A 25,948-nucleotide genomic window follows, 5' to 3' on the forward strand; every position below is an offset into this window, starting at 1 on the left:
GTGTGTGTGTGTGTGTGTGTGTGTGTGTGTGTGTGTGTGTGTGTGTGACTTAATTATATTCTATTGGAATTGAAGACGGTTCTGATAGCTTGTTAAAACTTGATTTTGTATGTTTTGAAACTATATTACCTCATGACATTGGAGATAATGTGAGAACTAGAGCTTATTTTATGGCGGTTAAATTGATGTGCTTGTTTTGGACTGTGGAGAGAGAAGAGAGCAAGGGCAGAGCATGGCGTCAGTTCAGCAAAAGCTAGGGTATGGAAAAGATGGGGGTCCTCTGCGGGCGTGCGTGCGTTTTTCCCCCTGGTTTCTACGGTTTCTTGGGCTGGATATGGCAGCCTGGAACGGTTGTTCAAGTGCAGCTAAACTTGGCATGTCAGTAAACGTGCCGCAATTAACAATAATGTATTGTACCTGTGCAGCTGACCTGCGGAACCTGGGAATATACCATTCTGTCAAGATGGGGAGAATACAAGTGTGGAGAATATAATTATAATACCTTGTTAAAGTGACCATTTAGTTACATTTTGCATAGTTATTTTACTGTAATTTAACAACATAATAACCAGCACAACAAAGAGAGATTAATGGATTTATATTTAAAAGTAACTTTTATTTCCCCCACTGGACCCAGAGTATGGCAGCTGCATACCCTGGCAGAGAGGAGTTCAGGAGGTGATGATACATATACAACACAGGTCTCTGGCCAGAAAGCTAACCAGAGACAGAGCACATTTTACTGCATGGCTCAGCCACAGCCACTGCGTTAATATACCCTCCTTTTCATCTACTAAAGATGTAACTAAAAAAAGCCAAAAGTAGCCAGGCAATGTGCTTGATAAATGACGGTGAAGATGGAAGAGGAAAAGAGAGACGAGATGATAAAGAACTGACCTCAGAGCAAGACAGTGAGTGGGCTGCTGGGCACCAGACTGACTGCTGGCACTGACTGGATCAGTCATTGTTTACCCAGGGGCATGGGCGCTTGCCAAGAGCTGTCAGAGGCTGGCTATGGCATTGAGCTTCACTGAGTAGCCATGTTGCTGCCTTTTCAGACCAATGTCCCTCACAACATCTAAAAGCCTCTACGCTTTATGAGGGCTTCATGAGAGAGAGGGACAGGCAGAAACAGTGAAAGGAGAGAGAGAGAGAGAGAGAGTGCTGACATACAGCCACCTCCTGGCCACTGTTGTGCTCCTGGCAGTGTATTTTTGTTTTATGCTGGCTCCCGGTTCTCTTTGTACTTTGATTCTGAATAACTATTTATCATGTTCCCTCTGCCTGTCTATTTCTTTTTTTAATCTTTTGCTACCCAGTTTAAATGAAGTGTTGCTGATCCTTTTCATTCCACCATGCAGGGGCGTCACACCACATTCTGGGCCCTGGGTACAAGGATTCACTGCGGGCCCCCCATGAATGTTAACTATTGAAAAATAGCAGATATACAAGCTCACAGCGCGGCACCGAGTGCCGCGCTGCGAGCTTGTATATCTGCTATTTTTGAAAAATCGTGAAAATGTGTGCAAGAAACCTATGTCAAGGACCCCCAAGATGATAGGTATTTGGCCACGGACCCCGATCTCAAAATATTTAGTTCCAGGGACCCCCAGAAGCAAAATTTGAGTTAGACAGCATGTTCGCTTAAAAAATACATAATATGTTCAAGGATTTTCACACATTTTCACAACTTTTCAAAAATAGCAGATCTACAAGCTCGCAGCGCGGCACTCGGTGCCGCGCTGTGAGCTTGTATATTTGCTATTTTTCAATAGATAAAGTTATTAGGGCCCCTCCACCTTGGGCCCCAGTAACTCAGTCCCACTTTCCTACCCCTTGTGACGCCCCTGCCACCATGTTAATTTGGAGTGGTGTTCTTCGTGTGCTGAAGAGCTGCTGTGCTCAGCACAGCAGACAGAATACACAGGCTTGTGATAATGCTTAATTTGCGGTGCGTTGTAACTTGTAAGCTTGTCACTTTTGTCACATTTTGATATAAAAAAAAGAAGTTGCATTTGCCCCACAGTGGGATAAACTGATTATTAGTTCTGGACTGCAGTGATGTCTAATTTGGCATTCAGTACTATGATAATGCAGTTGGACTGATGAACCTCTTTGATTGAGCACATGGTTTGTAGGTCAGCTTAAGCTGATTGTGGCGTTTTCTTATTCTCTGGTACCCCAATTTAAGAATATTTTTATTGTTAGATATTATTTGGTCCCCCATGTTCTGTCATTCATAGAGTCCAGAATTCCTCTACTGTACTGTACTGTACTGTACTGTACTGTACTGTAAATCCTAAGGTTTCTGAAAAAAAAAGTATGTTGCTATAAATATATAGCTAAATCTAAAATGGCAGATCCGATGAGTAAACACAGATGTTCCCAAGAAATAACCTAAGCACGCTAATTGAATAGAAAAGAATGACAAGCATTTCTCATTGGAATTCAAGTAGTAAGATATTAAAGGAAGCTTAATTTTTGTTTGGGCCTTTTCACCGTTAATGAAGAGGTAGTGGTATGTAAAGAATCCAGTTTCTGGAGGAAGAATAACAAAACGTGTCATGGTCTATGACCTATGACTCTCCTCTATGAAGTTTAGGACATTCCAACCTCCTGTGACCAGACTGAGGGAGAGAGAAATCCTGGCTGGACAGCAGGAAAGCATGATGATTCACATATTTTAAAAATGAGGTCACTGTAGTGGGCTGGTAATGAAAGGTGGGCTGCTCTGCTGACTTGCATACCAAAGACCCCATGGGTAAGGGCAGTAAATGTGTGTTGTGTTTATAACCATAGTTTTAAGTTTATTTTTTTAGTGTCGCTTCACAATAAGTGGTGTAAAGGAGAGGGTGGAATTACTTTTTGTACAAGCTCCCAACATTTTATATGATTAGAGATAGAAACAAAGGGGTTGGGAGGGGGAGGGGGGGGGCAACATATCACAGACTGTGTTCTACTCTATACTGTAGAGATCATATTGTCTGTCTGATTATCATTAAGGTATTCAGAATTTGTTTCATGCATTTGTTTGGTTAGACCAGCAGCAATCTGGCTAGCCATCATCAAAGAAAAGGTTGATCCTTTTAACTTTCTTTTTAACTGGAGCTCAGTAGTAACTTGAGCTCAGTCATGCTGTTCTTGAGAGACTAGACCAGCAGTGATGCTGGATGCAAAATAGCAATTTATTTTCCCTGTGTATAAATACTGCCCCCTGCTGGTTACATGGACCACAGCCAATAATATAATAAATGCAATGAAATCGTCTGCATTTTTTTAAATAGGTCGTACTGACACATTAGCGATCTTAGCTTTGGTTTTAAACTATATTGGATCCTTCCAATCCAAACAATAGAAATGTCATCAGGCACACCATTTTGGTCATTGCTCTGAATGTGTTTTTGCAGTTGTACATTGTGAAATGAATACTGAGGCTGTACCACATGATTGATTGATTGATTGATTGATTGATTGATTGATTGATTGATTGATTGATTGATTGATTGATTGATTGATTGACAAGACTGAGTGTGTACAAATGGTCGGTTCAATTTGTACACTTTCAGAGTTACAGACCTGTAATGGTCATCTGGACTAGCTCTTTATCTGTGTGTCTATCCATTTTGTATGTCCATCACGAAAATAGATTTTTTTTTACAAAAATGTCCACCACAAGCCAGCATGGCGATGACCGCATGGGCATTTTGCGTGTACATTTGTGTCTCTGCAGTTTGAGGGCTGCAAGAAGGCTTTTTCTCGGCTAGAAAACCTGAAGATCCACCTGCGTAGTCACACTGGAGAGAGGCCGTATGTGTGTCAACACCCTGGGTGCCACAAGGCCTTCAGCAACTCTAGTGATAGAGCTAAACACCAGCGCACCCACCTGGACACAGTAAGCATCCCTATTGTCTGTGAATGTTAAACATTTGTCAAATGTGCCAACAAGACCTATTGAAAGATTTGTATTCTTTTAAAGATTCACAAATAGCAAAAAGAAAAAAAGAAAATGCAGATCTACAACCTCACAAGGCATTGCAAAGTGACAGCCTTGTGAGCTTGTAATCTGACATTTGTCAATTAAAGGAGTAGGCCTACTGTATAAGGGGCTTAAATGGTTTACGAAAATGTCAGAGCTCTCTCTTTTTTGTTGTTGAATATATTTTCTTTTACAAATGGAACCTTTCTCTCATGAATATGGATTTGTGAACAGACACTGAAAGAAAATGATGGGATGAATTAAGTGTGTGTGTGTGTGTGTGTGTGTGTGTGTGTGTGTGTGTGTGTGTGTGTGTGTGTGTGTATGTGTGCGTGTGCGTGCGCTGTGCGCGTGTGTGTGTGTGTGTGTGTGTGTGTGTGTGTGTGTGTGTGTGTGTGTGTGTGTGTGTGTGTGTGTGTGTGCGTGCGTGCGTGTTCTGCATGTTTTCATCTGCCTGTGGTGGTTTTAGAAGCCTTATGCATGCCAGGTCCTGGGCTGTGTAAAGCGTTACACTGACCCCAGCTCCTTGAGGAAGCATGTGAAATCCCACTCTTCCAAAGAGAGGCAGTTGCGCAAGAAGGTAAGGAAGGATTACTCTTAACTACTGTGTAATGTACAGTACAGTAGATGTTTATTTCTTCCCAGACAGATGGATATATCCTGCATGCCACTCCTCTACTCTCTCCCTGTGTTTCTTGTCTCTCTCCACTATATCCTACCTTTCAAATAAAGGCTCAGAATATCCCCCAAATACATAAATTCCCCCATAATACAGTATATCTTTTTTAAAACAACATAATTGTATTTTATACAACAATTCAACAACAGTACAGAGTAGACAATTCAACAATTTGCTAAAATATCGGAAATTGCAGATCTGCAAGCTCACAATGTGTTTGGGTTGTGAGCTTGTAGATCTGCCATTTTATCTATTTTCTCCATGGTTAAATGTTTTCTCCTATAATGACATTGCCAAAATAGGGATGCAAGGTTGAAACTGTTTAAGGGGTATTTCTGTGGCCCCATCCAAGTGTGATTGATCTTGGTGAGGTTAAACTGCCTCCACCATCTGCTATTGCCTCCGTATTTGGTCAGTGTAGCACAATGAAGTTAAGAGATTGTTGTGTGAGAATAAAGTGTGTTAGCTCTTGTTTCAGTAAAGGTTATGTCACCATAGATACAGCCACAGAAGGTGGAGAGATTGTTACTAAAAACAGTAACATTTTACAAAGTCTCCCACTTGCACAGCCTCTGTCAGGAACACATTCAAAGCTCTTTTCATACCCTTTCATGGTATAATTCAGTAATAATTCTATGATGTTCTGAAAGCCCTATATGCAACTTGAAGAACGAATAGTTTCTTACAGTAGGACCAGCAAATGGACTCTGTAAGCATCTATTTGTGTTTATGTTAAAATGGTAATGTCTGCAAAAACAACAGAACATTTTAGCTTTATGCAGCGCTAGCAAAACATCAGAGAACTGACATTTGAGCAACCCTTCATGGGTTTCCACTTAGAGTTGATTTTGACCTATTACTTTGAAAGTAATAGATTGTTTGACCCAATGCAACATTAATATCATACTGGACTTTTAATAATCTTGAGAAAGAATATGGATATGGAAGTCCCTGGCTCCATCTCTACTTCATAATGGACTGTTTAAAGTCTCTTCTCAATATCAGATCTCTATGTCATCTTAACCCATAAAGAACGGGAAAGCCTATACGTTGTTATACCTTTAAAACCGGGAAGATATCTGTGTCATTTATATAGCTATGTATATAGCAACAGGATTCTTTTTTAATTTTTGAGCATCAACTGCAATACCAGTGGCGGCCTGAGTGACATGCATGTATGTATAGATGGATGGATGGATGGATGATGATGGATGGATGGATGGATGGATGGATGATGGATGGATGGATGATGGATGGATGATGGACTTTTTTTTAAATATTTGTTTAATCTTTTTTATTGCGACCGTCAGGGAGCAGTTTACTATAAAAACCTCCACCGTCCGTCCGTCCGTCCGTCCGTCCGTCCGTCGGTCACACGTCACACGTCACACCTTTGCCCTGCTCATATCTCCGCATCAGTATGACATCACACCACATGTGTACACAAACCTTTGTGTACGTTGCTGTGGCAACAGTCTGTTGTTGCTGGTCTGTTAGTGTACGTTAGCAACCACCTTAGCAACCATGGTTTTACCCTAGCAACCAACTGTTTACCCTAGCAACCAACTGTTTACCATAGCAACCATGTTTTTTTACCCTAGCAACCAACTGTTTACCATAGCAACCAGATACGCAGAGCAGGGATCTCCATATATGGGCATAAACAGGTGACATCACACTGATGTCAGATACTCAGAGCAGGGATTTCTCCATAATATATGGGCATAAAAGGGATTCTGTTAGGGATCTCCATATATGGGCATAAAAGGGATTCTGTTAGGGATCTCCATATATGGGCATACAAGGGATTCTGTTAGGGATCTCCATATATGGGCATAAAAGGGATTCTGTTAGGGATCTCCATATATGGGCATAAAAGGGATTCTGTTAGGGATCTCCATATATGGGCATAAAAGGGATTGATAGATAGATACCTTTATTATCCCAAGGGGGAAATTTAGTTGTCCAGTTGTAGCACAGCAGTATACAGTTATTTACAAAGAAATCTGTTAGGGATCTCCATATATGGGCATAAAAGGGATTCTGTTAGCTGTTAGTGATCTCCATATATGGGCATAAAAGGGATGCTGTTAGGGATCTCCATATATGGGCATAAAAGGGATTCTGTTAGGGATCTCCATATATGGGCATGAAAGGGATTCTGTCAGGGATCTCCATATATGGGCATAAAAGGGATTGTATCCCAGATGATGCCCTGTTAGGAGATCCACACTAACAGAATCCATATATGGTCCTACCGACAGCTGCTATAAGCCAACCCTGGCGATAAGGTCTGAGTCGAAGAAATGCTTCTTTCCTGGCAATAATTGCCCCTTTATACTGTAGGCTCGTTTGTGTATTGTATGACATCACGCCACATCATCGGCTGAGGACTGTGTGATGTCATCATATCTCCATATATGGAGACATAAGTTGCTCATGCCCAAATATGGGCTGGTGACTGTGAGGTCAGACTTAGTGTGATGAGTAGGTTATCTCCATATATGGAGATTCAACTTCAATGAGTAACCATGGCAAACTGTCAACTGCCTGTATGTCTTGATAATTGGTAAAACAAACTTTTGGCCTATTTGTGGAGATAAGCGACCAACGGTCGCTTATCTCCCGATTAGGGAGTCTTACTGGTTATTATTATTGCGACCGTAGGTCGCACTTACTATCAAAACCTACCACGTGTATCAGGTGGTCAGTCAGTCTGTCCGTCTGTCTGTCACACCTCACACATCACACTATTGCCCTGCTCATATCTCCGCAACCGTTGCCCCGATCCTTGCCAAATTTTGCACACACGCTCCTTGGCTGCCAAACTACAACCTCCAAGGACCCCCGGAGCTCCAGGGACCCCCAGGTCCCTGGGGGACCCCCAGATGTAAAAAATGACCAAATGTGCAAAAATGACCAAATGACCACCCCAACGGGGCTGCTCACGGGGAATTCCCGGGGACCACCGACTCCTGGTGCTCCAGAACGGATGCAAAAGTGGTGGTGCCCCCAGTGGAGGACCCCCTCCACTGCAGCTCACATAAAATGCCGTAACTCGGGCTAGGAGGGTCCAGGAGAGCCGGGGCCGGTACCTATTCGTCCGCCAAGGCAACGCGGACACCCCACCCCTCATTTCTCACATGGCCCTCTTCTAGCGCCACCATGAGGCCGATTTTTAAAACACATTTTTGGACACTGCAGTTTTTGCCCTAAAATCACGCAAATCGCTACACAGTAAGTCTACACTCATCCCATCACCATGAATCTGTCCCATATAGCGCCACCTTCAGGCCGATTTTTAAAAACACATTTTTGGACACTGCTCCTACAGATTTTGCCCTAAAATCACAAAAATCACTACACAGCATGTCTACACTCATGTCATCAACATGGATCAGGAAGATTTTGGAAAAACTAATTTTGGCCCTATTTGGGGAGATAAGCGACCTACGGTCGCTTATCTCCCGATTAGGGAGTCTTACTGGTTATTATTATTATATATTTGTTTTGCTGTTGCGCAGCCTCCACGACCATCCATGACACGGGTGTGATTTTTTAATAATAATTAAAAAAGAAAGGGAAAATCATTTATCTTTTAATGAAAGGCCTAATCATTTAATTCAGCTTATCTCTTCACATTTATTCAGATATTTCAATGAAATCTGGAAACTACATCACAAGGCTGGTCCAGCCATTACAGTCCAAAAGTATTGTGAAGGTTAGATCAGTTCAGAATTTTAAAGAGTATACATGTCAGCTTTAGTGTCATTTGCAAAAAGAGGAATAAATAAGAAAACAACACAAAACTCAGAACAAATCAAATAACAGGAAGGCACAGTCAAATAATACATTAAAACACCAATGGATAAATAGCACGATGGCAGAAGTGCTTCTTATTATCCAGCATAAAAATAGAAGCAGGTATGACTGTGCGTGCGTGCGTGCGTGCGTGCGTGCGTGCGTGCGTGCGTGTGTGTGTGTTCGTGCGTGCGCGCATACGTGCGTACGTGCATGCGTGTGTTTAGACAATATCTCTTCTTTTCCTTCCGTGAAGTTCTTTGTAACTACTTTTATAATATGTGTTTATGTGTCATGCTATTTTTTTTATGCTGTCTCTAGCTTCGATCCTCTGTTGATGGGACACAGGAAGCGTTGACAGACTGCATGACCATCCATCCCCTGCAACCAAGCCATTCTCCTCTAGAGATGATTGACAGTGCCTTGGACCCATCCCACAGTGCCTCCCATGAGCCATACTCTGGTACCGGTACCTACATCAGGCGTTCCCAAACACTTTTGTCTCAGTTTTTTAATCCGAGGCACCCCTACATTTTAGTTTTCACTCTCAGCACATTATATTTATAGCATATCGTCGTTGTTGTGTGGAAACCTTGTATGCCCAAAACCGTTCGTTTTGTATTTATCATCTATAAAATGTACTAAACTAGTGAAAACAGCAGATTGTAGATCAGCTGTTTTCACTAGTTTTGTGCGACGGTCTTGTATGATGAAGCAGGGCTTTGCTTTACCAAAAGACGTACACATTTGAAACTTGGAAATACAAGGTTTCTGCCCGACAGTGATTGTGTTTGAGGAAAACGTTGAGATAATAGCCATTTTGGTTAGAACTGACTGAAAATAACTGTACTTCAAGTTTAAGTGTCCAAATAAATTCCAAATATTATCAAATGATCTCGCGGCACCCCTGGACTGGCATCACCGTCACCTACTTTGAAAACCCCTGACCTACAGTATGTTCTCCTGTAGACCCATGGGCTATGTTCAGGATGGCAGTCTAAATCCAATTTTTGGCCTATCCAGATTGGAATTAGATTGTTTTTTTTAATTAAAACTAAAGATTTGTCTTGTCTACTCTGGACATACAGTAAGCCTGAATTATACTTCCTCGTGTGATGGGGTCTTTTGGGGGAACTTTTGATTTGAAAACGTTATTTGTAACCACGCAACCACGCAAATAGATAAACTTGAAAACAGTCTGAAGTGAGAATCTAGCAGTGTTTTTGTCTTATTTGTTTGTCCCTGTTTCTTACTCTTTCAGTCTACCATTGTTGTGTTCCAGACAGTTACAGGTGCTTAGGTTTTTACCAAATCTAATCATTACAGAAGGTTTGACAATTGTCCAGTGAAAGCAGGCCTTGCCTTGCCTCATTGGTCTCAAGAGCTAGTATGTATAGCCGCTATCTTCTAGACAGGCAGAGGAATTCAATACAGATGCCATTTAAAGTTTGTCAGGAGTGGCAGTGTTTGATATAATTATTTCCAGATGTTAAATCAGTTGTACGTAACTCTGTATTGTCATTTTGTCATTAGTTTTTTCTCCTCTTCCATTCCCTGTTTATTATCAGCAAAACCTCAGCTCCTTTTATGTCTGTACTGTTGGCAAGTAGCCATATGCAAAGTGTTTTGGGCAAAACCGTGTAGCCGTGTACAAGAATTTGCTGACACTTTCCCCATGCAACGGGTCTGTCTGCCTTACACACTGTTGCTTGCTTTTTAAAATACATACAAGAAAGCGGTATCCTCTGTGTTGTCCATATTGAAAACAATAAAATATAACCTACTACTGATGTATATTCTTTACGTGTTGTTTCTATGAATATATAACACAAAAGTATGTTCATTGTCTAGCGATCTGCAAACGCTTTTGGGAAATACTTTTTCTGATTTCGTTTTTTCTCTTCCATTTAAGTTATGATAGATGTATACATCAAATGAACTTTACTTGAACATCTGGACGGCTGAATCGTTGACAAGCAATAAACGTTTTCTACTTTCATCAAGCAGAGTGTTTATTTTAGTCTGAAATGTTTCAGGTTCATTGATGCATCATCCCATCAGCTCATCCCTGGGGACCAACATGGACCTTGCTCCTCTGCTTACCTCCCCCATTCTCCCCCTGCTGCATCCCTACTGAACACCCCATCACATCTGAGAGAAACCAGTCAGCCCTCTGCACAGCCGGAACAGAACCCAGGTACCAAGGGAGCTTCACCATACTTTAACCCTGTGGTTCATAACCTGTGTGGGTTGGGACACAAATGATTTTAGGGGGGGGGGGGGGGGGTCCCAGATGATTAACTTAATGTGCAACATTATTTTCTCACTCAACAGTAAACAAACTGTGTAGAGGGTGAGAGAGAAACCAGGTGCTCGTCAGAGAATATAATAGTAAAAACGAGTATAATGGTGCTCTTGGATCGACAGGATCAAGTCATCAAAAAAGAAAAAGGTGATCCAGGCTCTCAGGTTTAAAAAGGAGGAACAGCTTTATTTCATTGTGTTAAAAACCGACATGTTTCGACCAGAGACTGGTCATCATCAGGGCATGTGTGTATAGAGGGTATCTGCACATTTCTAAAGTGACAATTTAAGGACTTTTTATTACCTCTAAAATGACAAATTAAACATTGGCCAAATTGTCAAGATATTAGAGGCAAAAATTGTGAAAATAGAACCGTGTTATATAAAACGTAATTCCTCAACTCTTAGTGCTCGTCAGGGTGGGGGGTCCCCAGTTAAAATGTGATTATTTTGGGGGTCGCAGCCTGAAAGGGTTGAGGACCATTGCTTTAACCTACAGCCCTAGACTTATATACAACAATGACCGATCTACAAGCCCAGAGATTTATATAATAGCTCACTGCTATTTTTGAAAAATGTACAAATAAGTACATTTCACCTATGATGATATGCCCAAAATAGGTCTGCCAGGTTTAAAGTGGTTAAAGACTATTTAAACCAAATGCCAAAGATCAACAGACATTATGCACTTTTAACTGATTCACCAGACAAAAAGATTACATAATGACATCACAATATACCGGTATGTGTTTTAATTGCTTATTAGGCATGTAATAATCGATTGATATAAATGAAATTGAATTTTGTATCCTTGACATGGGAATGTTTGAAAACCACTGTGTTATAGAACAGCTTTTCTATAACACAGAATAGCTTTTTAGCAAACGTGTCGGTGGTTTGACAGTCTGTGCAGTGTTCCCTCTCTTTCCTTTCTTTTCCTTTTGTGTAGCAGGTGGTTGATATGTTTTTCTTGGTTGTCTCAAGCATGCAGCGCCACTCAGTGCTGCTTTAAATAGATATCATCCTTTTCCCTTCAGACTTGAAATCCGCAGTGAGGTTGACACAGATCACAAACACGTAATTCAGCTTTTAGTGTGGTGTTAACTTAGGACAAGGTTGGAAATGATTCAAACAAGATTTGTTTCATTATTTAGAGGTGCGACTTCTTTGTAGAAGTTTTTCCCTGAAAAATTACAGGACACAACCCCTAACAGCACAGCGACCAACCGGTAGCTGAGGCAGCGCCACAGATCACGTTCAACCCAGAGTCAACTCAAAGAAAGGGTCAAACTCGTTCTTCTGCTATACCACAAAAATGTGGAATGCCTTACCGAAGGTCTTAAAGGAGTGTGGATCACTAGCATCCTTTAAAATCGCCCTGAAAAACCACTTACAGGCAGCAGCCGTTCGCAACTGGTAAAAACAAACCTAGTCCAGCCCAGACCTAGAGCTGTCTGGGAACCTTATTCAAACTCTGACTTGTTCATTGAATTAAAAAAGACAATGTAATCTTTTTCTTTTTTTTATGTACTCCTAGTATCTGTAGAGCTTTCAGAAGAGATCAAGATGCTGTATTGTCCTCCACCATACAGTGGGAGTACATCATGTACCAGTTCACATCACCTGGGACCAATTCCAGCATTTGATGACTGCCTCCCTAGATCCAGTATCCAGTAATCATTCAGAACAGGGCAAATACCTCACGAAGAGCACTGTCTGGTATTACAGGTGAAGGTGATATGAAAACATAGCCTAAAATAACTGTTCTAGGAACTGCACTTTATTTGGATGCATTTCAAAGTAATGGTGTGTGTGTGTGTGTGTGTGTGTGTGTGTGTGTGTGTGTGTGTGTGTGTGTGTGTGTGTGTGTGTGTGTGTGTGTGCGTGCGTGCGTGCGTGCGTGCGTGCGTGCGTGCGTGCATGCGCTTGTGTGTGCGTGCGTGCGTGTGCATGCCTCTATGTGTGTCTCTTCAGAATTTGACTTTCATAGACAATAGGATTTGTGTGCGGTCAGTGGACCAATACACAGCATACACACTGAATCTACATTTTGTACATGGGTTTCCTTCCCATTTTGTCTGCCAAACCAAATTAAGCTGATTCCATATTGGGCCTTGAACATTCCTGCTGCAGGATACATGAAGAAGTACAGCAACATGTTTTTTTTATTTTTTATTATTGTTTTAATGTAGGATGAAACACAGGTACAGAATCTAACATGCTACAGTACATAATTATCCATAGTCTACACACTATTAAACCTCCTCCTGGTAAATGTTCCAATCCAAACCTTGCTTGTCTTTTTTATATCTTAATTATTAAGAAGTTGATGTTTACTCCTACATTTTACCTACAGTTTCCTGTGACATTTTGCCTACAACTTTTACTATGCAATCAATGAATGAACATCAGAGATGATTGACAATGCTTTTGTTAGAGCCATATCATCTAACTATAGTGACAAGACAACAATACCATACTTTAATATATGCATACCATATTGTTAATTGCATACATATTATTATATTGTATTTTATTTTGCGTATATTTTTTTAAATAAATAAATATAAATAAATAAATAAATACATGTTTTTACTCTTGTCCAACCGTACGTTTCATTTTGCTACAGATTAGACGTCAGTTCCTAAAGCTTGTTACTAACTAAATGGCAAATTACAAGTTTATAAGAAGTTGGTTAATGTTAACCACAGTTCTGTGAGTCAACCGAGCCACGCAAGCTTTATGTGGCATAGCTGTTGTTGCACAGCAACCAGTTATCTGAAACCTCACAACTGCTCATGTTAGAATGGCAGCGTATTATATAAGGGGGATGAAACCAGGTTCAATCCAAAAGCTTTGGGGACTGTAACCCAGGGCACCACGCTTAAGGGGCCAAAAAGGAAAAAAGACTGGACTATTAATAACAAAGTCAAAATAGTGTCTGGGCACTCTGGAGGCAGCTGAAGTAACGCTAAGAACGGCACAGAAACGCATCGGTAACACCCCTCACTCTGTTGGTAAAGCAACAACTTTCACCAGCACATTCACAGAAGTGATTGTATTGCAAATTGTAGAGCACTTTGGATAAAGGTGCTATATAATGCACCATTTACCATAGAAGCGAGACACATAGTCTGAAAAAAAACAAAGCCTGGGGGAAACTAACATGCCTCCATGAAAAGCACCAGCAGCAGGTCATGGCTCATGCAGCCTGATAGTGTGTTGCGGGTTCGACTCCCAATCCCGACGACCTTTCCTCGTTCTTTTTCTACCAATTTCATGTTAGACTACTGTAATCTATCAATAAAGGCAAAAAGAAAAAATATATATCTATATATATCTTTAAAGAGGTGGTGTCATAGTTTTACATGTACTGTTTTCTGTTTTGTAACAATAGACCCACAGGTGTGGTTATAATATGCAAATATGTCTTCCCTAGTGTATTTTCTGAAAGTTGAAAGCCTCTGAGTCAAAAGGCCCTCTTGAAAAACACTGATATAATGACATCATAATATCATCCCTCCCCTTTTTACCATTCAAAAAACACTGTGGGTGTGGCTAACCTTAATTGGGTCACCACCCACCTGACAACCAGGCATACTTAATGGGTGTGGCCACATAAAAAACAAATTTGAACACTTTCTGTACACTTTTTTTGAAATAAATCTTCCTCCATGTTGTATGTGCGGAAAATCACAGCACCCTATCTTTAAAAAAAAGGTCATGTAGCGTGTAAGTATAGACTGAGCTTTCAAAGCAAATGCTGTGATGACAATTATCTACACACAGCAAGTACAGGATACTATACCTTAATGCAAAGAGACAAAAAGTCATACAGTTCACAGCGTTTTGCCTTCCTCACCAACCTTGTATAGTTTTTGAGCGGTGGTCACACCGTCTCCATAGCGTGGCCGTGTGTGTAGGTATGTTTGTTTGTTGGAGCTGTGTGGAACACAAGCTCCCTATACGTGGCCGTGTGTGTAGGTATGTATGTTTGTATGTGGGTCTGTCTGTATGTAGCCTCAAGCCTGTGGTGTAGTACCTTTTATGACCACACATGTTAAGGGAGGGGCGCTGTTTTCAACTGCAATACACACACACACACACACACACACACACACACACACACACACAGCTCCACTTCGAACAGAGGTTCGACTTTTGTATGTGGGTGGGTGGGTCTGTCTGTCTGTATGTAGCCTCAAGCCTGTGTAGTACCTTTTCTGACCACACATGTTAAGGGAGGGGCACTGTTTTCAGGCCAGGCCAGGCACACACACACACGCGCGCACACACACACACACACACAGGGGGGAAGGGGGGGGGGGACCACCGCTCAGTTCACACGGGTGTGATTTTTACTTATTTGGCAGTTTTGTTGTTGCTGCGGCTGCTGCTTTTCTTTCACCTCTAAAGTTGTCAGCTACTTGAGGTATGATGGAGACACATTGGTGATTATATGAGATTTGATGATCACCTTCGCAAATCTAGAATTTTTCGAATTGAGACCCTCTGCTCACACTATGTGTGAAATCTGACGACAGTGGCGAGGGACAAAATGTGAACTATATCTTCCAGGTTTCAACAATCAGTCTTGTGCACTGCTAACGGTGACTGCTTGCACTGCACAGACATCAAACTTTTGGTTACGATAAAGATCTACCAGTGATCTTTATCGTCTAGCTAATTTCAACAGCTATAAAGCCCCAGGAGCATGCTTTTGTCAGTGTAGCAAGTGTTAAAAATAATTCAACGTTAAGAAATAAAGTGACACCCTCCAAATGGGGTTTTAATAGTCGCTTAGCAACAGGAGTTATAACAGCAGTTATAACAGCCTTTCCCCCACAGTATATCATGGGTGGTCAAATAATGTGCTAATAGACTGGTGTGATAAAAGATGAAGGTTTTAACTTCAGTGTTTTTAAGAAAAAAATGTTTTCAGTACAGCAACTATATAATTTATTTGACAGCACATTGATTAAGCTAACATTAATTAAAATGTAAATGCTCCAGAGTTAGGCAGAATTGGGTCTGTATGATTGTGGACAGGTTGTTGTTCCCATTTGTAGTTCCTTTCCCATTTTGCTCATTTCGGTGTTGAAAGTCAGGCCATGACATCGACGGATGTCCTTTGATAAGAAAAGACAAGGGGCAATAATGATCAGTATGTTGATATACATCTTTACACTTTGCATTTGTTTTGATTAGATACCTGCGTTAATTTAACAAAGGTGATGATGAACAAGGTGACTCTTCTGTCTTCCGTATATCCACAATGTTTGATGCTTGGTGCCAAAACGGTTCGGTACCAGCTTTTATCATTTTGATGAGATGTTGTCGGTTGCTATATAGGTCAAAGCATCAGAGGAACTCCAGATAGCCAGCGGTGCAAATTGTGGCTCAGGTATTCAAGGTGGAATGTCAGCGACTGGGGAACCAGAAAACCAGGATTACCCCTCTCCATCCCAAGAGTGACATGCTTAACCCGACCGTGGCCACCCAGCTTGTCATCTTTTTATATTCCAATGACAGTGAGATTTAGACCTCCACTTGCCTTTGGTCCTGTGGGCAAACAGAACCGCAGTGCAGGAGTACATGTTGCACCCCAATGGTTATCTTCAGGAGTGAGCTCCAGACTCTGGTGGACCTCATGTTTGGGCATCCCCTGAGCCAGATCTAAGGGAGAGGCTGGGCTCTTATGTACATATTACTTAAAATATATAAGGTTATGCTGCAAAATAAATGTCTATGCCAAGCAATGCATTATATTACTTTTGTAAAACAATATTACTTCTTTAAACAATATTAAAGAAATAGAGAAGAATTCCACATTAATTGTATTATTAAGCAGTCAACTTTTACGTAGGCCTACTTACTACCGGTACTTATTTATTAGACGGCTTAAATGTCGATGTCATACTAAGGCTGTAGAGTAGCCTACTGGAAAGGCGCTGATGAGCATGGATAATGCAGAATGACTAATGAGGAGAGAGCAGCTATAGCCATTTTCAAATGATTTTAAAAGCCGCTGACTTAACAAATTTAGATTTTAATTTCTGACAAAGCAAATCAAAATGTGTTTATATTTAGCCTATTCTTTTTATTTAACTAACTAACAACTATAGAAAGATGCAATTGGAAATTGCAAGTGTGGTTGCTATGACACGAGTCACACACTGTATCTGTCAGTCCGTGTCCCTATTTGAGCGTGTATGCTAAACCATTCCGTCCTGGTCTCTTTTATGCCCATATATGGATAACCCTGATGTCATCAATATTATATAAGCCAATATCTTGGAATGCCCATATGGACATATTGTGTAAGTCTCATGTGGTCTATGATGTCAGACATCTATGATGTCAGTCATCTCCATATTTGGGAAAAGAGCTGACTATCATCACCTGGATCTCCATAAATGAAGATCACAACACTGACCTCATCAAACGCTTGATAGCCATACATGGAGACGACTGGATCATAGATCTCCATATATGGAGCTGGCCAATACCTCTATAGATCTGACATCACCAACTCCATATGGATATAGCTCCATATATGGATTTGGATATATAAGTCAATGGGGAAAATGAATTCACTAATGAATTAAAATCAATTAAACTATACAACTTTTCTTGGCGTGCTACTTCTTTGGCGTGCTACTAGGCCGTTGGAGTAGGCCTAGTAGCACGCCAAACTTTTGGACATTCTTGAAAAGGCCTAATAATAAAGTCGGACAAGTACTACTAGGGCAACCACACAAATGGATGAATGAATTAATAATCAAGAAAACCAATCGTCAAAAATGTCATCATCAAGCTCTTCTAGCCTTGCTGCCTTGGTATCCTCCTTTGTCCACAATTTATTTTCACCCCATGCACCCCATAAGATATATATCTGGAATAAGTTAATAACGATCAGAAACAAATCTTCCTAAATTGTTCCAAAGAAGATGAACTCTATACTGATTTTGGTGACCCCATGATCTCCCATCTAGTGCGTGCCACCGTTAAGTCCAAATGTTGGTATACAATATTGATTGAAGACTTTGATTGATTGATTGAAGACTTTATTAGAAGTTTGCATAGGAAAAGGTACAGTTTCATGATGGTACAGTTCACTGGTACAAGGTCTACTAAAAGGAGATCCTAGAAAAGACTAAGCTTATTTCCAGAGGAAACCATTAAAGTATCTCATATAACATTGAATGACAGACAAATAGAACACAGTACTATGCAGTAGATATGTAAATAAAATAAAATGAAAGAACCAAAAAAAAAAAAAAAAACAGTAAGTATAAACAAACAGTGTAAGTATATACAAACAGTAAGTATATAGCCTATCTTACATTTTATTTGGATGTAGCCAACTTATTTTGGTGACTTACTTCCTTCAGTTAAAATACAATATAGCCTACTGTGCAATGTGTGCTGTGTGCATGCATGCATATCATAGCTATTGTACCCTATTTTTTTTCCTGATCCCCACAGTGCAGGTAGTCTGGTGCAACACAAGTTCACAGCCTCTTGGCTTTAAGACTCATAGTGTTGTTTTTGGAGCGGTGAAAGCGCTCCCAATGAACAGGTATGTCCGTGGGTATGTGGGTGGCTGGGTGGCTGGCTGGGTGGGTGGCTGGCTGGCCATGTCCGTAGCCTGGCAATACCTTGAGTGGCCACACACAAAACACTAGTTAAAGGAGGGGCGCTGTTTTGTGCAGGCCAGGCACACTCACCACTCACTCACAGGCACAGTTTACACTCACTCACTCACTCACATAGGGTACAGCTGCTCAAATTCACCGCTCCACTTCGAACCGAGGTTTGATTTTTTTGTTATATTTTAGTTCTCTACAATGTTCCTCTTTTTATTTATCTATTCCTTATGTATTCCTTTATGTATTCCGCTGTATTTATTTAATGTGGGACTTTATTTACCAGTGTTCTTCTATGTTTGTCTAGTTTGCTTTTAAGTGAACCTGCATAATTATATTTTGTACTTTTTGTATGTTATAATAATAAAAGAAGGCTTGACGCTGATTCATTCATTTATTTATTTATGATTATTTTATGCAGCCCGTGCTGCCTGTCTGTGTGCGTGTCATGCGTGTGTCAGGTCTCCACCCACTGCCATCGGCAGCAGCAGGCGCTGAACAGAGGTTGCGCGCTGGGTAGTTTTCTAGCAACTGTTGCCCGGTGAGGCAGCGCCATAGTCACCGTAACCAACAACAACAACCTCTCGCTCCCATCATTACCACCTCCTCCTCCTCCACCATCCTCATCCTCATCAACCAGCCCTCAGCCAGGTTTGGACCATAACCTCTTCTTGCCTTTTCTCGATAACACACATTTACACACAGGTCACCTCTCGCGTGGGGATTCTGTCGATTCGGGGGCGACGAAAATGCGTAAGTTTTGCCTGTTAACCGAAGCAAGACTGGGGGGGCGAATAGCTAGTTAGTTAGCCCGGATTGCTAAGCTAAGTGCTAAGAGGCTGGCTAGCGACCATATATAGGTGGGGGTGTTTCTTTGTACAGGCTAGCAATGCTAACGTTAGCCACATCGCCACAATAGTAAATGGTCTATAACTCGTATACAATGGCGTTGTGTGCATTCTTCAGGGGTTTCGGACCAAAAGCACTGAAGATGATGGTTGATTGGTTGGAATAGATGAAGGCTCGCGTTAAAATTATAACTTGATGGTGCTGACTGACTTGCACAGGTCTGTGCTTATAGCAGCCAATTTGATGCAAGCAGCTCGGATGGAGAAGCAGGTGTCTGTTGTGGCTATATGGCTAATACTGCCTTGTTACAATTGGGTGTTGGTGGTGTCTCATTTTAGCGCATGCTACGCAAGTAAATGAAAGTTTTTTTTGGGGCTGGGGGGGGAGGATTCGTTCTGCATTTTTGATCGATACACGAAACGATCAACAATAGAAAGCGGTCTTATTGCAGACGTTATAGGCTCCCCATCCAAGATGTGCCGATAGCCGGACCATTACTTTCTCTTTTGTCTTATGAAGCAGGACATCTTGCTAGCTACCCATTCACCCTTCTATGCTAGTGGTTTTGAAACCTTTTTCATACCAAGGTTCATTATTTATTCGGCTTTTGAGCCACGGAGCACCATGTGATGAGATTTAGCCTCTCAGACCCAAAGACTTAGAATATTTTGTTATCGTTGGATACGATTGTGTCCACAATTACATGCTGTATTGATGTTGGTACATTGGTACCATAGGAGAGATAACAGGCAAAGGTTGATCAAAATAACAATTCTTCTACATTCTCTAATTGTGTAGACTTCTTGTAAATTAAGTATTGCAAATGTACAGGTCCATATTTGGTTTCATTTTACACTCAAGAGTAAAACATCTAAGGGTCCATTTGGTTCATCAATTTAGCTGTGGGGACCACCTGGAACCCCCTCAAGGAAAAACAAAACCAAACAAAAAACACCGGTCTGGTTAACTTGCTAGAATGCGTAATACTTTTGTATCATTATTGTGATGGCTTGGCTAAATTAGGAAACTAAGTGTAGCTAATTTACTGTATAGTTAAGTTGGTTGTATCCAGCTGCAACACAGGGAGGTATTGCCCAGGATACATTAAATTGACTTAATCTAAATTGAGTATTGATGTTATATTTTCTTATGCGTTTGACAATGGCCTGAGGGGCCATAGATACACAAGGCGTTTCTTCCTCCCAATTGAATTTATACACACATGCAAAGACAGAAAGATTTGAGATATGCCACCAATTGTTTGAATGTTTGTTAAACTCATTTCCGTCCGGGAAGAAAATAACATTTCAACGTGATATATATATATATAGCCTATAGCCTATATTGTTTTTAATAGTTGAGCATTCCTGGATCCCATTAATGGCAAATTGGCAATAGATGGATTGATATAGCCTCTTTAGCTGCCTTGAAGAGCCCTCAGGTTTCTTAATGTTGCATCATAATGATTCTGTGGTCCACTGGGTCTCCTGTGCAGTTTGCAGCCTTATATTCCCATTAGGGTAGAGAAGAGAACAGGTGTGTCTGTAAGAGGTGGTATACACTAGTCTGGGATCACTTCACTTTAAGGGGTTTGATCCGGTCGGGAGCGGAAACCACTTTACGTCATGTTGTAGTCCTAGACGGACTACACTTTGGCCGGAACTATCAACCGGATTCAGTTTTAACCCAAAATATTCCCCTGCACCCAAGGACATACTTTTAGGGCCGACCTAATAAACACCTTGATGAGGCGTAGTTTTGCTTTCGAAAAATTCGTTTGGTATGTGCATCTTTTAATCCAACTCGTAGCGACTGGCAAGACTACGTAGGCTACTCCAGCATTTTAAAAGGGATTGGGGAAACAAACGGGGGGAACCAAATCAAAGCGACGCCGCTTCTTCTAGTGGTTTCCGCGCTTTAGGCGGAAACCAAACGGTCTGTTGTGAACGAACACCAGGCTCTCTCCCGGGAGAAAGCCTGGTAGGCGAGGTTAGGTATACACCAACACGGCGTTCTGTCATCAGCGCGTCATAGCTGGGGGCGGAGTCAAGCGTGGGGGAAACAGAGCACCAACCCCCATTAGTAGAATGGGTATTTCCGTGTTTTCAAATCCGATTTTTTTAATAGTATAGCGATGTTTTAATTAATTGCAATGTCTTACATTGATTCCTTGGTTGCCAATGGACAAAAAATGATGCATTTAAAATTAAACAGCTTTGGGATTAAATATTGTCTGATATTATTAAGGACAGGTCGCATCATCAAAGACCATGGGTTATCTAGACTATCCGTCTGGTATTAGACACTGTTACATTTTTTTTATGATAAATTAAACTTATCATATCAAAAAACGAAAAGCATATTAATTAATCAATGATGGTTATAGAGCACATTAAATGAATTCCAGTTGTCTACAGCCATTAACAGCTTGTTATCATGCAAGGATTTACACACTGACACAACGCAACACAACACAATCCTATCCTAAATAGTTTCAAACCTGCAGAAAATACTTTTAAACTGGCATCGATCCTGCCATATATTCAAAGATCAGGTCTCTATCCTAATTGAACTCACTACGATGTGTTCTATAAACAACATTGACGACTTAACGACTGTTGTTTTTTGATATTAGAGTAAGTTTAATTGATCATATATTGTGTAATTGTGTCTCTACCAGGTGATTAAAGACATAATGTAAACAGGTTTTGTAGCATAGAGGGAAGAGGGGGACCACGGGTGCTTATATTGTGCAACTCTGACACATGCACGGGGGATAATCTGAGTCTGATTATAAACCACTTAATTACATTGATTCCTTACTGCAAATGGACAAAAAACTATCTGCAGTAGCATCGGGATTAATTGTTGTCCTTATAGGACTGGTCGGATCAATGCCATGGTTATCTGACTGATTTAATCACCTGGTAAGAGACACACTTTCACATTTTCATGAACATGATCAATTACACTAATCACAATATCAAAAAACAAAGGCCATTAATTCAGCAATGATGTTCATGGAACACGTACGGGAAGGACAGAGGAGGATGCCATTGTAAGTGTATTAGGCAATGGGAATGGATTTAGACCATATTCACGTTTCAAATCTATTGACGACTAATGGGCCTGGCTGTTGGATTTATATTGTGGCACGTTTAATTGATCATATCTCATATTAATATTAGTGTCTCTACCAGGATTGAAATGAACACTATGTGCAAACATGTTTTTTTTGTAACACAGGGAGTAGAGTAGATGGAGAGAAAAACAGATCTCCGATCTCATGCTTAACTTGGATAGCCTACAGAAACGACAGATCTCCATCTCAGTCAGTGCTGTAATTTGCGGGGAATATATTAATCTGACTCTGATTACAAACCACTTGAACTCCGACTTCTATATCCTATATGCCAGGGAGAACATAACCGGGGTCCAACCTGTGCGAGCTTGTTGATTTTTGGCACGGCATAGATTGGCAAAAATAGATTTGGTGTAGTAGACTGAATATGTGGTCAACGTATAAAGAGTAAAATTGGGTCCCGTTTTATTCCAGAGGTTTTGATGAGGCAGGAGTAGTAGTTTAGACGAGGTGGCGAGGTACAGTAGCTCCGTGCTGCACAGCGGTGCGTTCAATCAATCAATCAGTCATCCATAATAGGCTTGTTATCTTAATAATAAGTGAACTTTACGACGGCGAGTGAACGATTGCGTTCCAGAAGTCCTTCTGATGGATTTTTCTTGGCTGTCGAGTGTTTTATCGTCCAAAAAAATCGCTCTGAACGTGATTAAAACGATAGTGTACTGTTTACGCTGTATTAACTCAATGGGGAAAGGCGGTTTGTTTTCCCCCACGCTCAAAGCGGATGTGACGTTTATGGGCGTTCCTTTCTAGCTCCGTGTTGGTGTATAGGGGACAGTGACAGGTGCACAGTGAGCTTTGTGGGAACTCTCGGGCACCCAGAGCCTGACTTTCATGAGCTAATCAAGTGCAACCAACAAATAAAGAATCTTCTCTGCCATTATCCATTCCAGAGTCCAGACAATAACTTTTTCACCCTTTATTTAATTCCTTTTGCAGTAGCATTATAAGTATAACTGCTGCCGTTTTATAATAAGCCTCTCCATTCTTTCAGCAAATTAAACTCTGGCTTGTATACATCTTTGAAAGTGTGTGTGTGTGTGTGTGTGTGTGTGTGTGTGTGTGTGTGTGTGTGTGTGTGTGTGTGTGTGTGTGTGTGTGTGTGTGTGTGTGTGTGTGTGTGTGTGTGTGTGTGTGTGTGTGTGTGTGATAACCTCAATGAACAAGATACTATATAGTATTTCACAATGCAGAGCAGGAAGGTGTAGAGTTTGCTGTATGTAGAGATAGCTAGTTTTATTTAAAATACAAGATTCGCCTTTCTGTCATGAGTTGTATAGCTCCTGTACCCAGGGGGCGTTTGTTGTTTGTTATGAGTTGCAGCCAGGTCTAGCTTAAGGTTTCTGCTTAGGTCTTAAGGCCATTAGACCATTGTTTAGAGGCGGATTATGCAGTGTGATAAAGGGTAGTTCCCTAAATCATTTAGAATTATAAATTAGGCCTGTGCTGCTGGCAGCTGTGCTCTCTGTAGCAACCATTTACACACAGCCTAATAAAAAAACTGTCACTGCCCACATGCTTTTTTTTTGTGTGCACACTGCAGAGCACGTAGGAGCAGGCAACTATTGATTATTGTGGAGATTATTGATTGATTGATTAATTGAGAAGGGGTTTTTATATTAATATATAATAATACTAATCAATGAATCAAAACAGATAATGTATTTTTTTCTCTTTCTAATCAACTGAATTGTTAAGTCTGATCAACCACTTAAGCATGTTTTTAAAAACGTTGTTCAGTCGTGGCAAAATCCAATCTACAAGATTACATTACCGATATTATTAAAATCAATATATTTTTAATAATCGATTCAATAAATTGGTTTGATTCACTGTTGCACCCCTACAGCACATACGAAAATTGTACACACCCCCATACACACACACGCACACTGCAGGATGTTAGGAACTGCTAGTTATCAGCTCATGTTACCTCTTACCTGAGGTCAGGTAGTTCAGAAATAGTACCACACCACCTGCTCCCAGGATCCTGTTCCATTTCCAATCACTTAAAAGAGAGGCAGGCTGATTAATTAAATTATTCATTCATCCATTTTCATGGCTTAGTTGGCTGAAAACAAACATGCTTGGTTAGTTTTGTGCTTCATCCTGCCAGCCATGATGTGTATTGTTGATGAAACGGGACACCTCAAGGTCTACGCGTGTTGAGTAAAAACTTGCATACCTCACGTATGCTTAAGGCCCAATGCAACTACTGTGGTAGACGTGGTGTGCAGTGATGCTATAGCAGTGGCTCCCAAACATTTTAGCCTGTGGGCCGTGACCCAAAAGAGAGATTAGACGTTTGCCTGGGACCCAAACTAGTCAAAACAAAAGATCTACAAGCTCTGTAAATCGGCTATTTTCATTACTTCTTAAACATTTTTTGTTCTAATTTATGGAATTTCTTAGATTTTTCATCATAAAATTACTTTAATTCACGAAGGAAAAGCGTATTTATTATTATTATTTTTCCAAAATATTTTGAATAATAATAAAAAAAAAAAAAAATGTAGGAAACAAAAAACCAAGGGACCCATTAAAAATCTGTCTGCCACCCACAAATGGGTCCCGACTCACTGTTTGGAAAACAGTGCTATATAGTCTTTAGGGGCCGTAGGGCCAGACTCGTATATCGATCAGTCCCGGACATTGATAATAATCATTCTAAGATTGTCCAGAAGCAGGATTGGTATCAGACCTAGAGATGGGACGATAATCGTCATTATCGTTCATCGTGATTAAAAAAACATTCACAATCATCGTATCGTGGAGACTGGAGATTTTAATTTATTGTGAAATTGTCTCATACACTAGGAATGGGATTTTGTTGAGCTGCAAATTAAACTGAATTTGGTATACTCTTATTTCACTCTACACAAATTTATAGCAGATCTACATGTGAGCTTGTAGATCTGCTATTTTTGGCAAACGTTCCTTCCTCCCAGAATAGGGATGCTGAGGGTTCAAGTGGTCAACAAAAGTGGTATTTTAAGTTTTTAGCATATTTTGATTATGCAACAATATCGTTAATCGCAATAATCTTTGCCACAATAATCGTGACTTGTGTTAGGATGATTTTTAAAAGAATATTTAAAATAGTGACTTTGAGAGCTGTCTCTGTACAATGTAAGTCAATGAGGAGACATCGTGAGAAGGTAACTACATAAGCCCAAAACTCTACCAAACTGTCCTTTAATATTTAAGTTAACGTATAAAGAGTAAAATTTATCGTTAATCGCAATAATCTTTGCCACAATAATCGTGACTTGTGTTAGGATGATTTTTAAAAGAATATTTAAAATAGTGACTTTGAGAGCTGTCTCTGTACAATGTAAGTCAATGAGGAGACATCGTGAGAAGGTAACTACATAAGCCCAAAACTCTACCAAACTGTCCTTTAATATTTAAGTTATGTGTTACGTGCCAAAAACAGTAGATTTACAAGCTCACCATGTAATGCAATGTGACGCATTTGCATTGTGATCTTGTACATTGTCTATTTTCCGAAAACGACACTGGTACGCAACAGGCTTTACAAAATGTCT

General features: G+C 40.6%; 2 protein-coding genes across 2 annotated transcripts in view; both read left to right on the forward strand.

Moving 5' to 3' along the window:
* Nucleotides 1-12,437, forward strand: part of glis3 (GLIS family zinc finger 3) — a gene marked incomplete at both ends in the record, with an annotated part of 23,009 nt that extends 10,572 nt beyond the window's left edge. Inside the window, 5 exons of the mRNA XM_080743433.1 lie at nt 3,731-3,892; nt 4,446-4,556; nt 8,778-8,962; nt 10,493-10,653; nt 12,298-12,437. Coding sequence (XP_080599559.1) covers nt 3,731-3,892; nt 4,446-4,556; nt 8,778-8,962; nt 10,493-10,653; nt 12,298-12,437 — 759 coding nt within the window. The remainder of the gene's footprint in view (nt 1-3,730; nt 3,893-4,445; nt 4,557-8,777; nt 8,963-10,492; nt 10,654-12,297) is intronic.
* Nucleotides 12,438-18,941: 6,504 nt separating this feature from the next.
* rfx3 (regulatory factor X, 3 (influences HLA class II expression)) overlaps nt 18,942-25,948 on the forward strand; it is a 30,131-nt gene continuing 23,124 nt past the window's right edge. Inside the window, exon 1 of the mRNA XM_080743782.1 lies at nt 18,942-19,060. The gene's annotated coding sequence lies outside the window, so the exon portion shown is untranslated. The remainder of the gene's footprint in view (nt 19,061-25,948) is intronic.

The sequence above is a fragment of the Nannobrachium achirus genome (genome assembly GCF_963921795.1).
Source record: "Nannobrachium achirus genome assembly, chromosome: 15".
NCBI lineage: Eukaryota > Metazoa > Chordata > Actinopteri > Myctophiformes > Myctophidae > Nannobrachium > Nannobrachium achirus.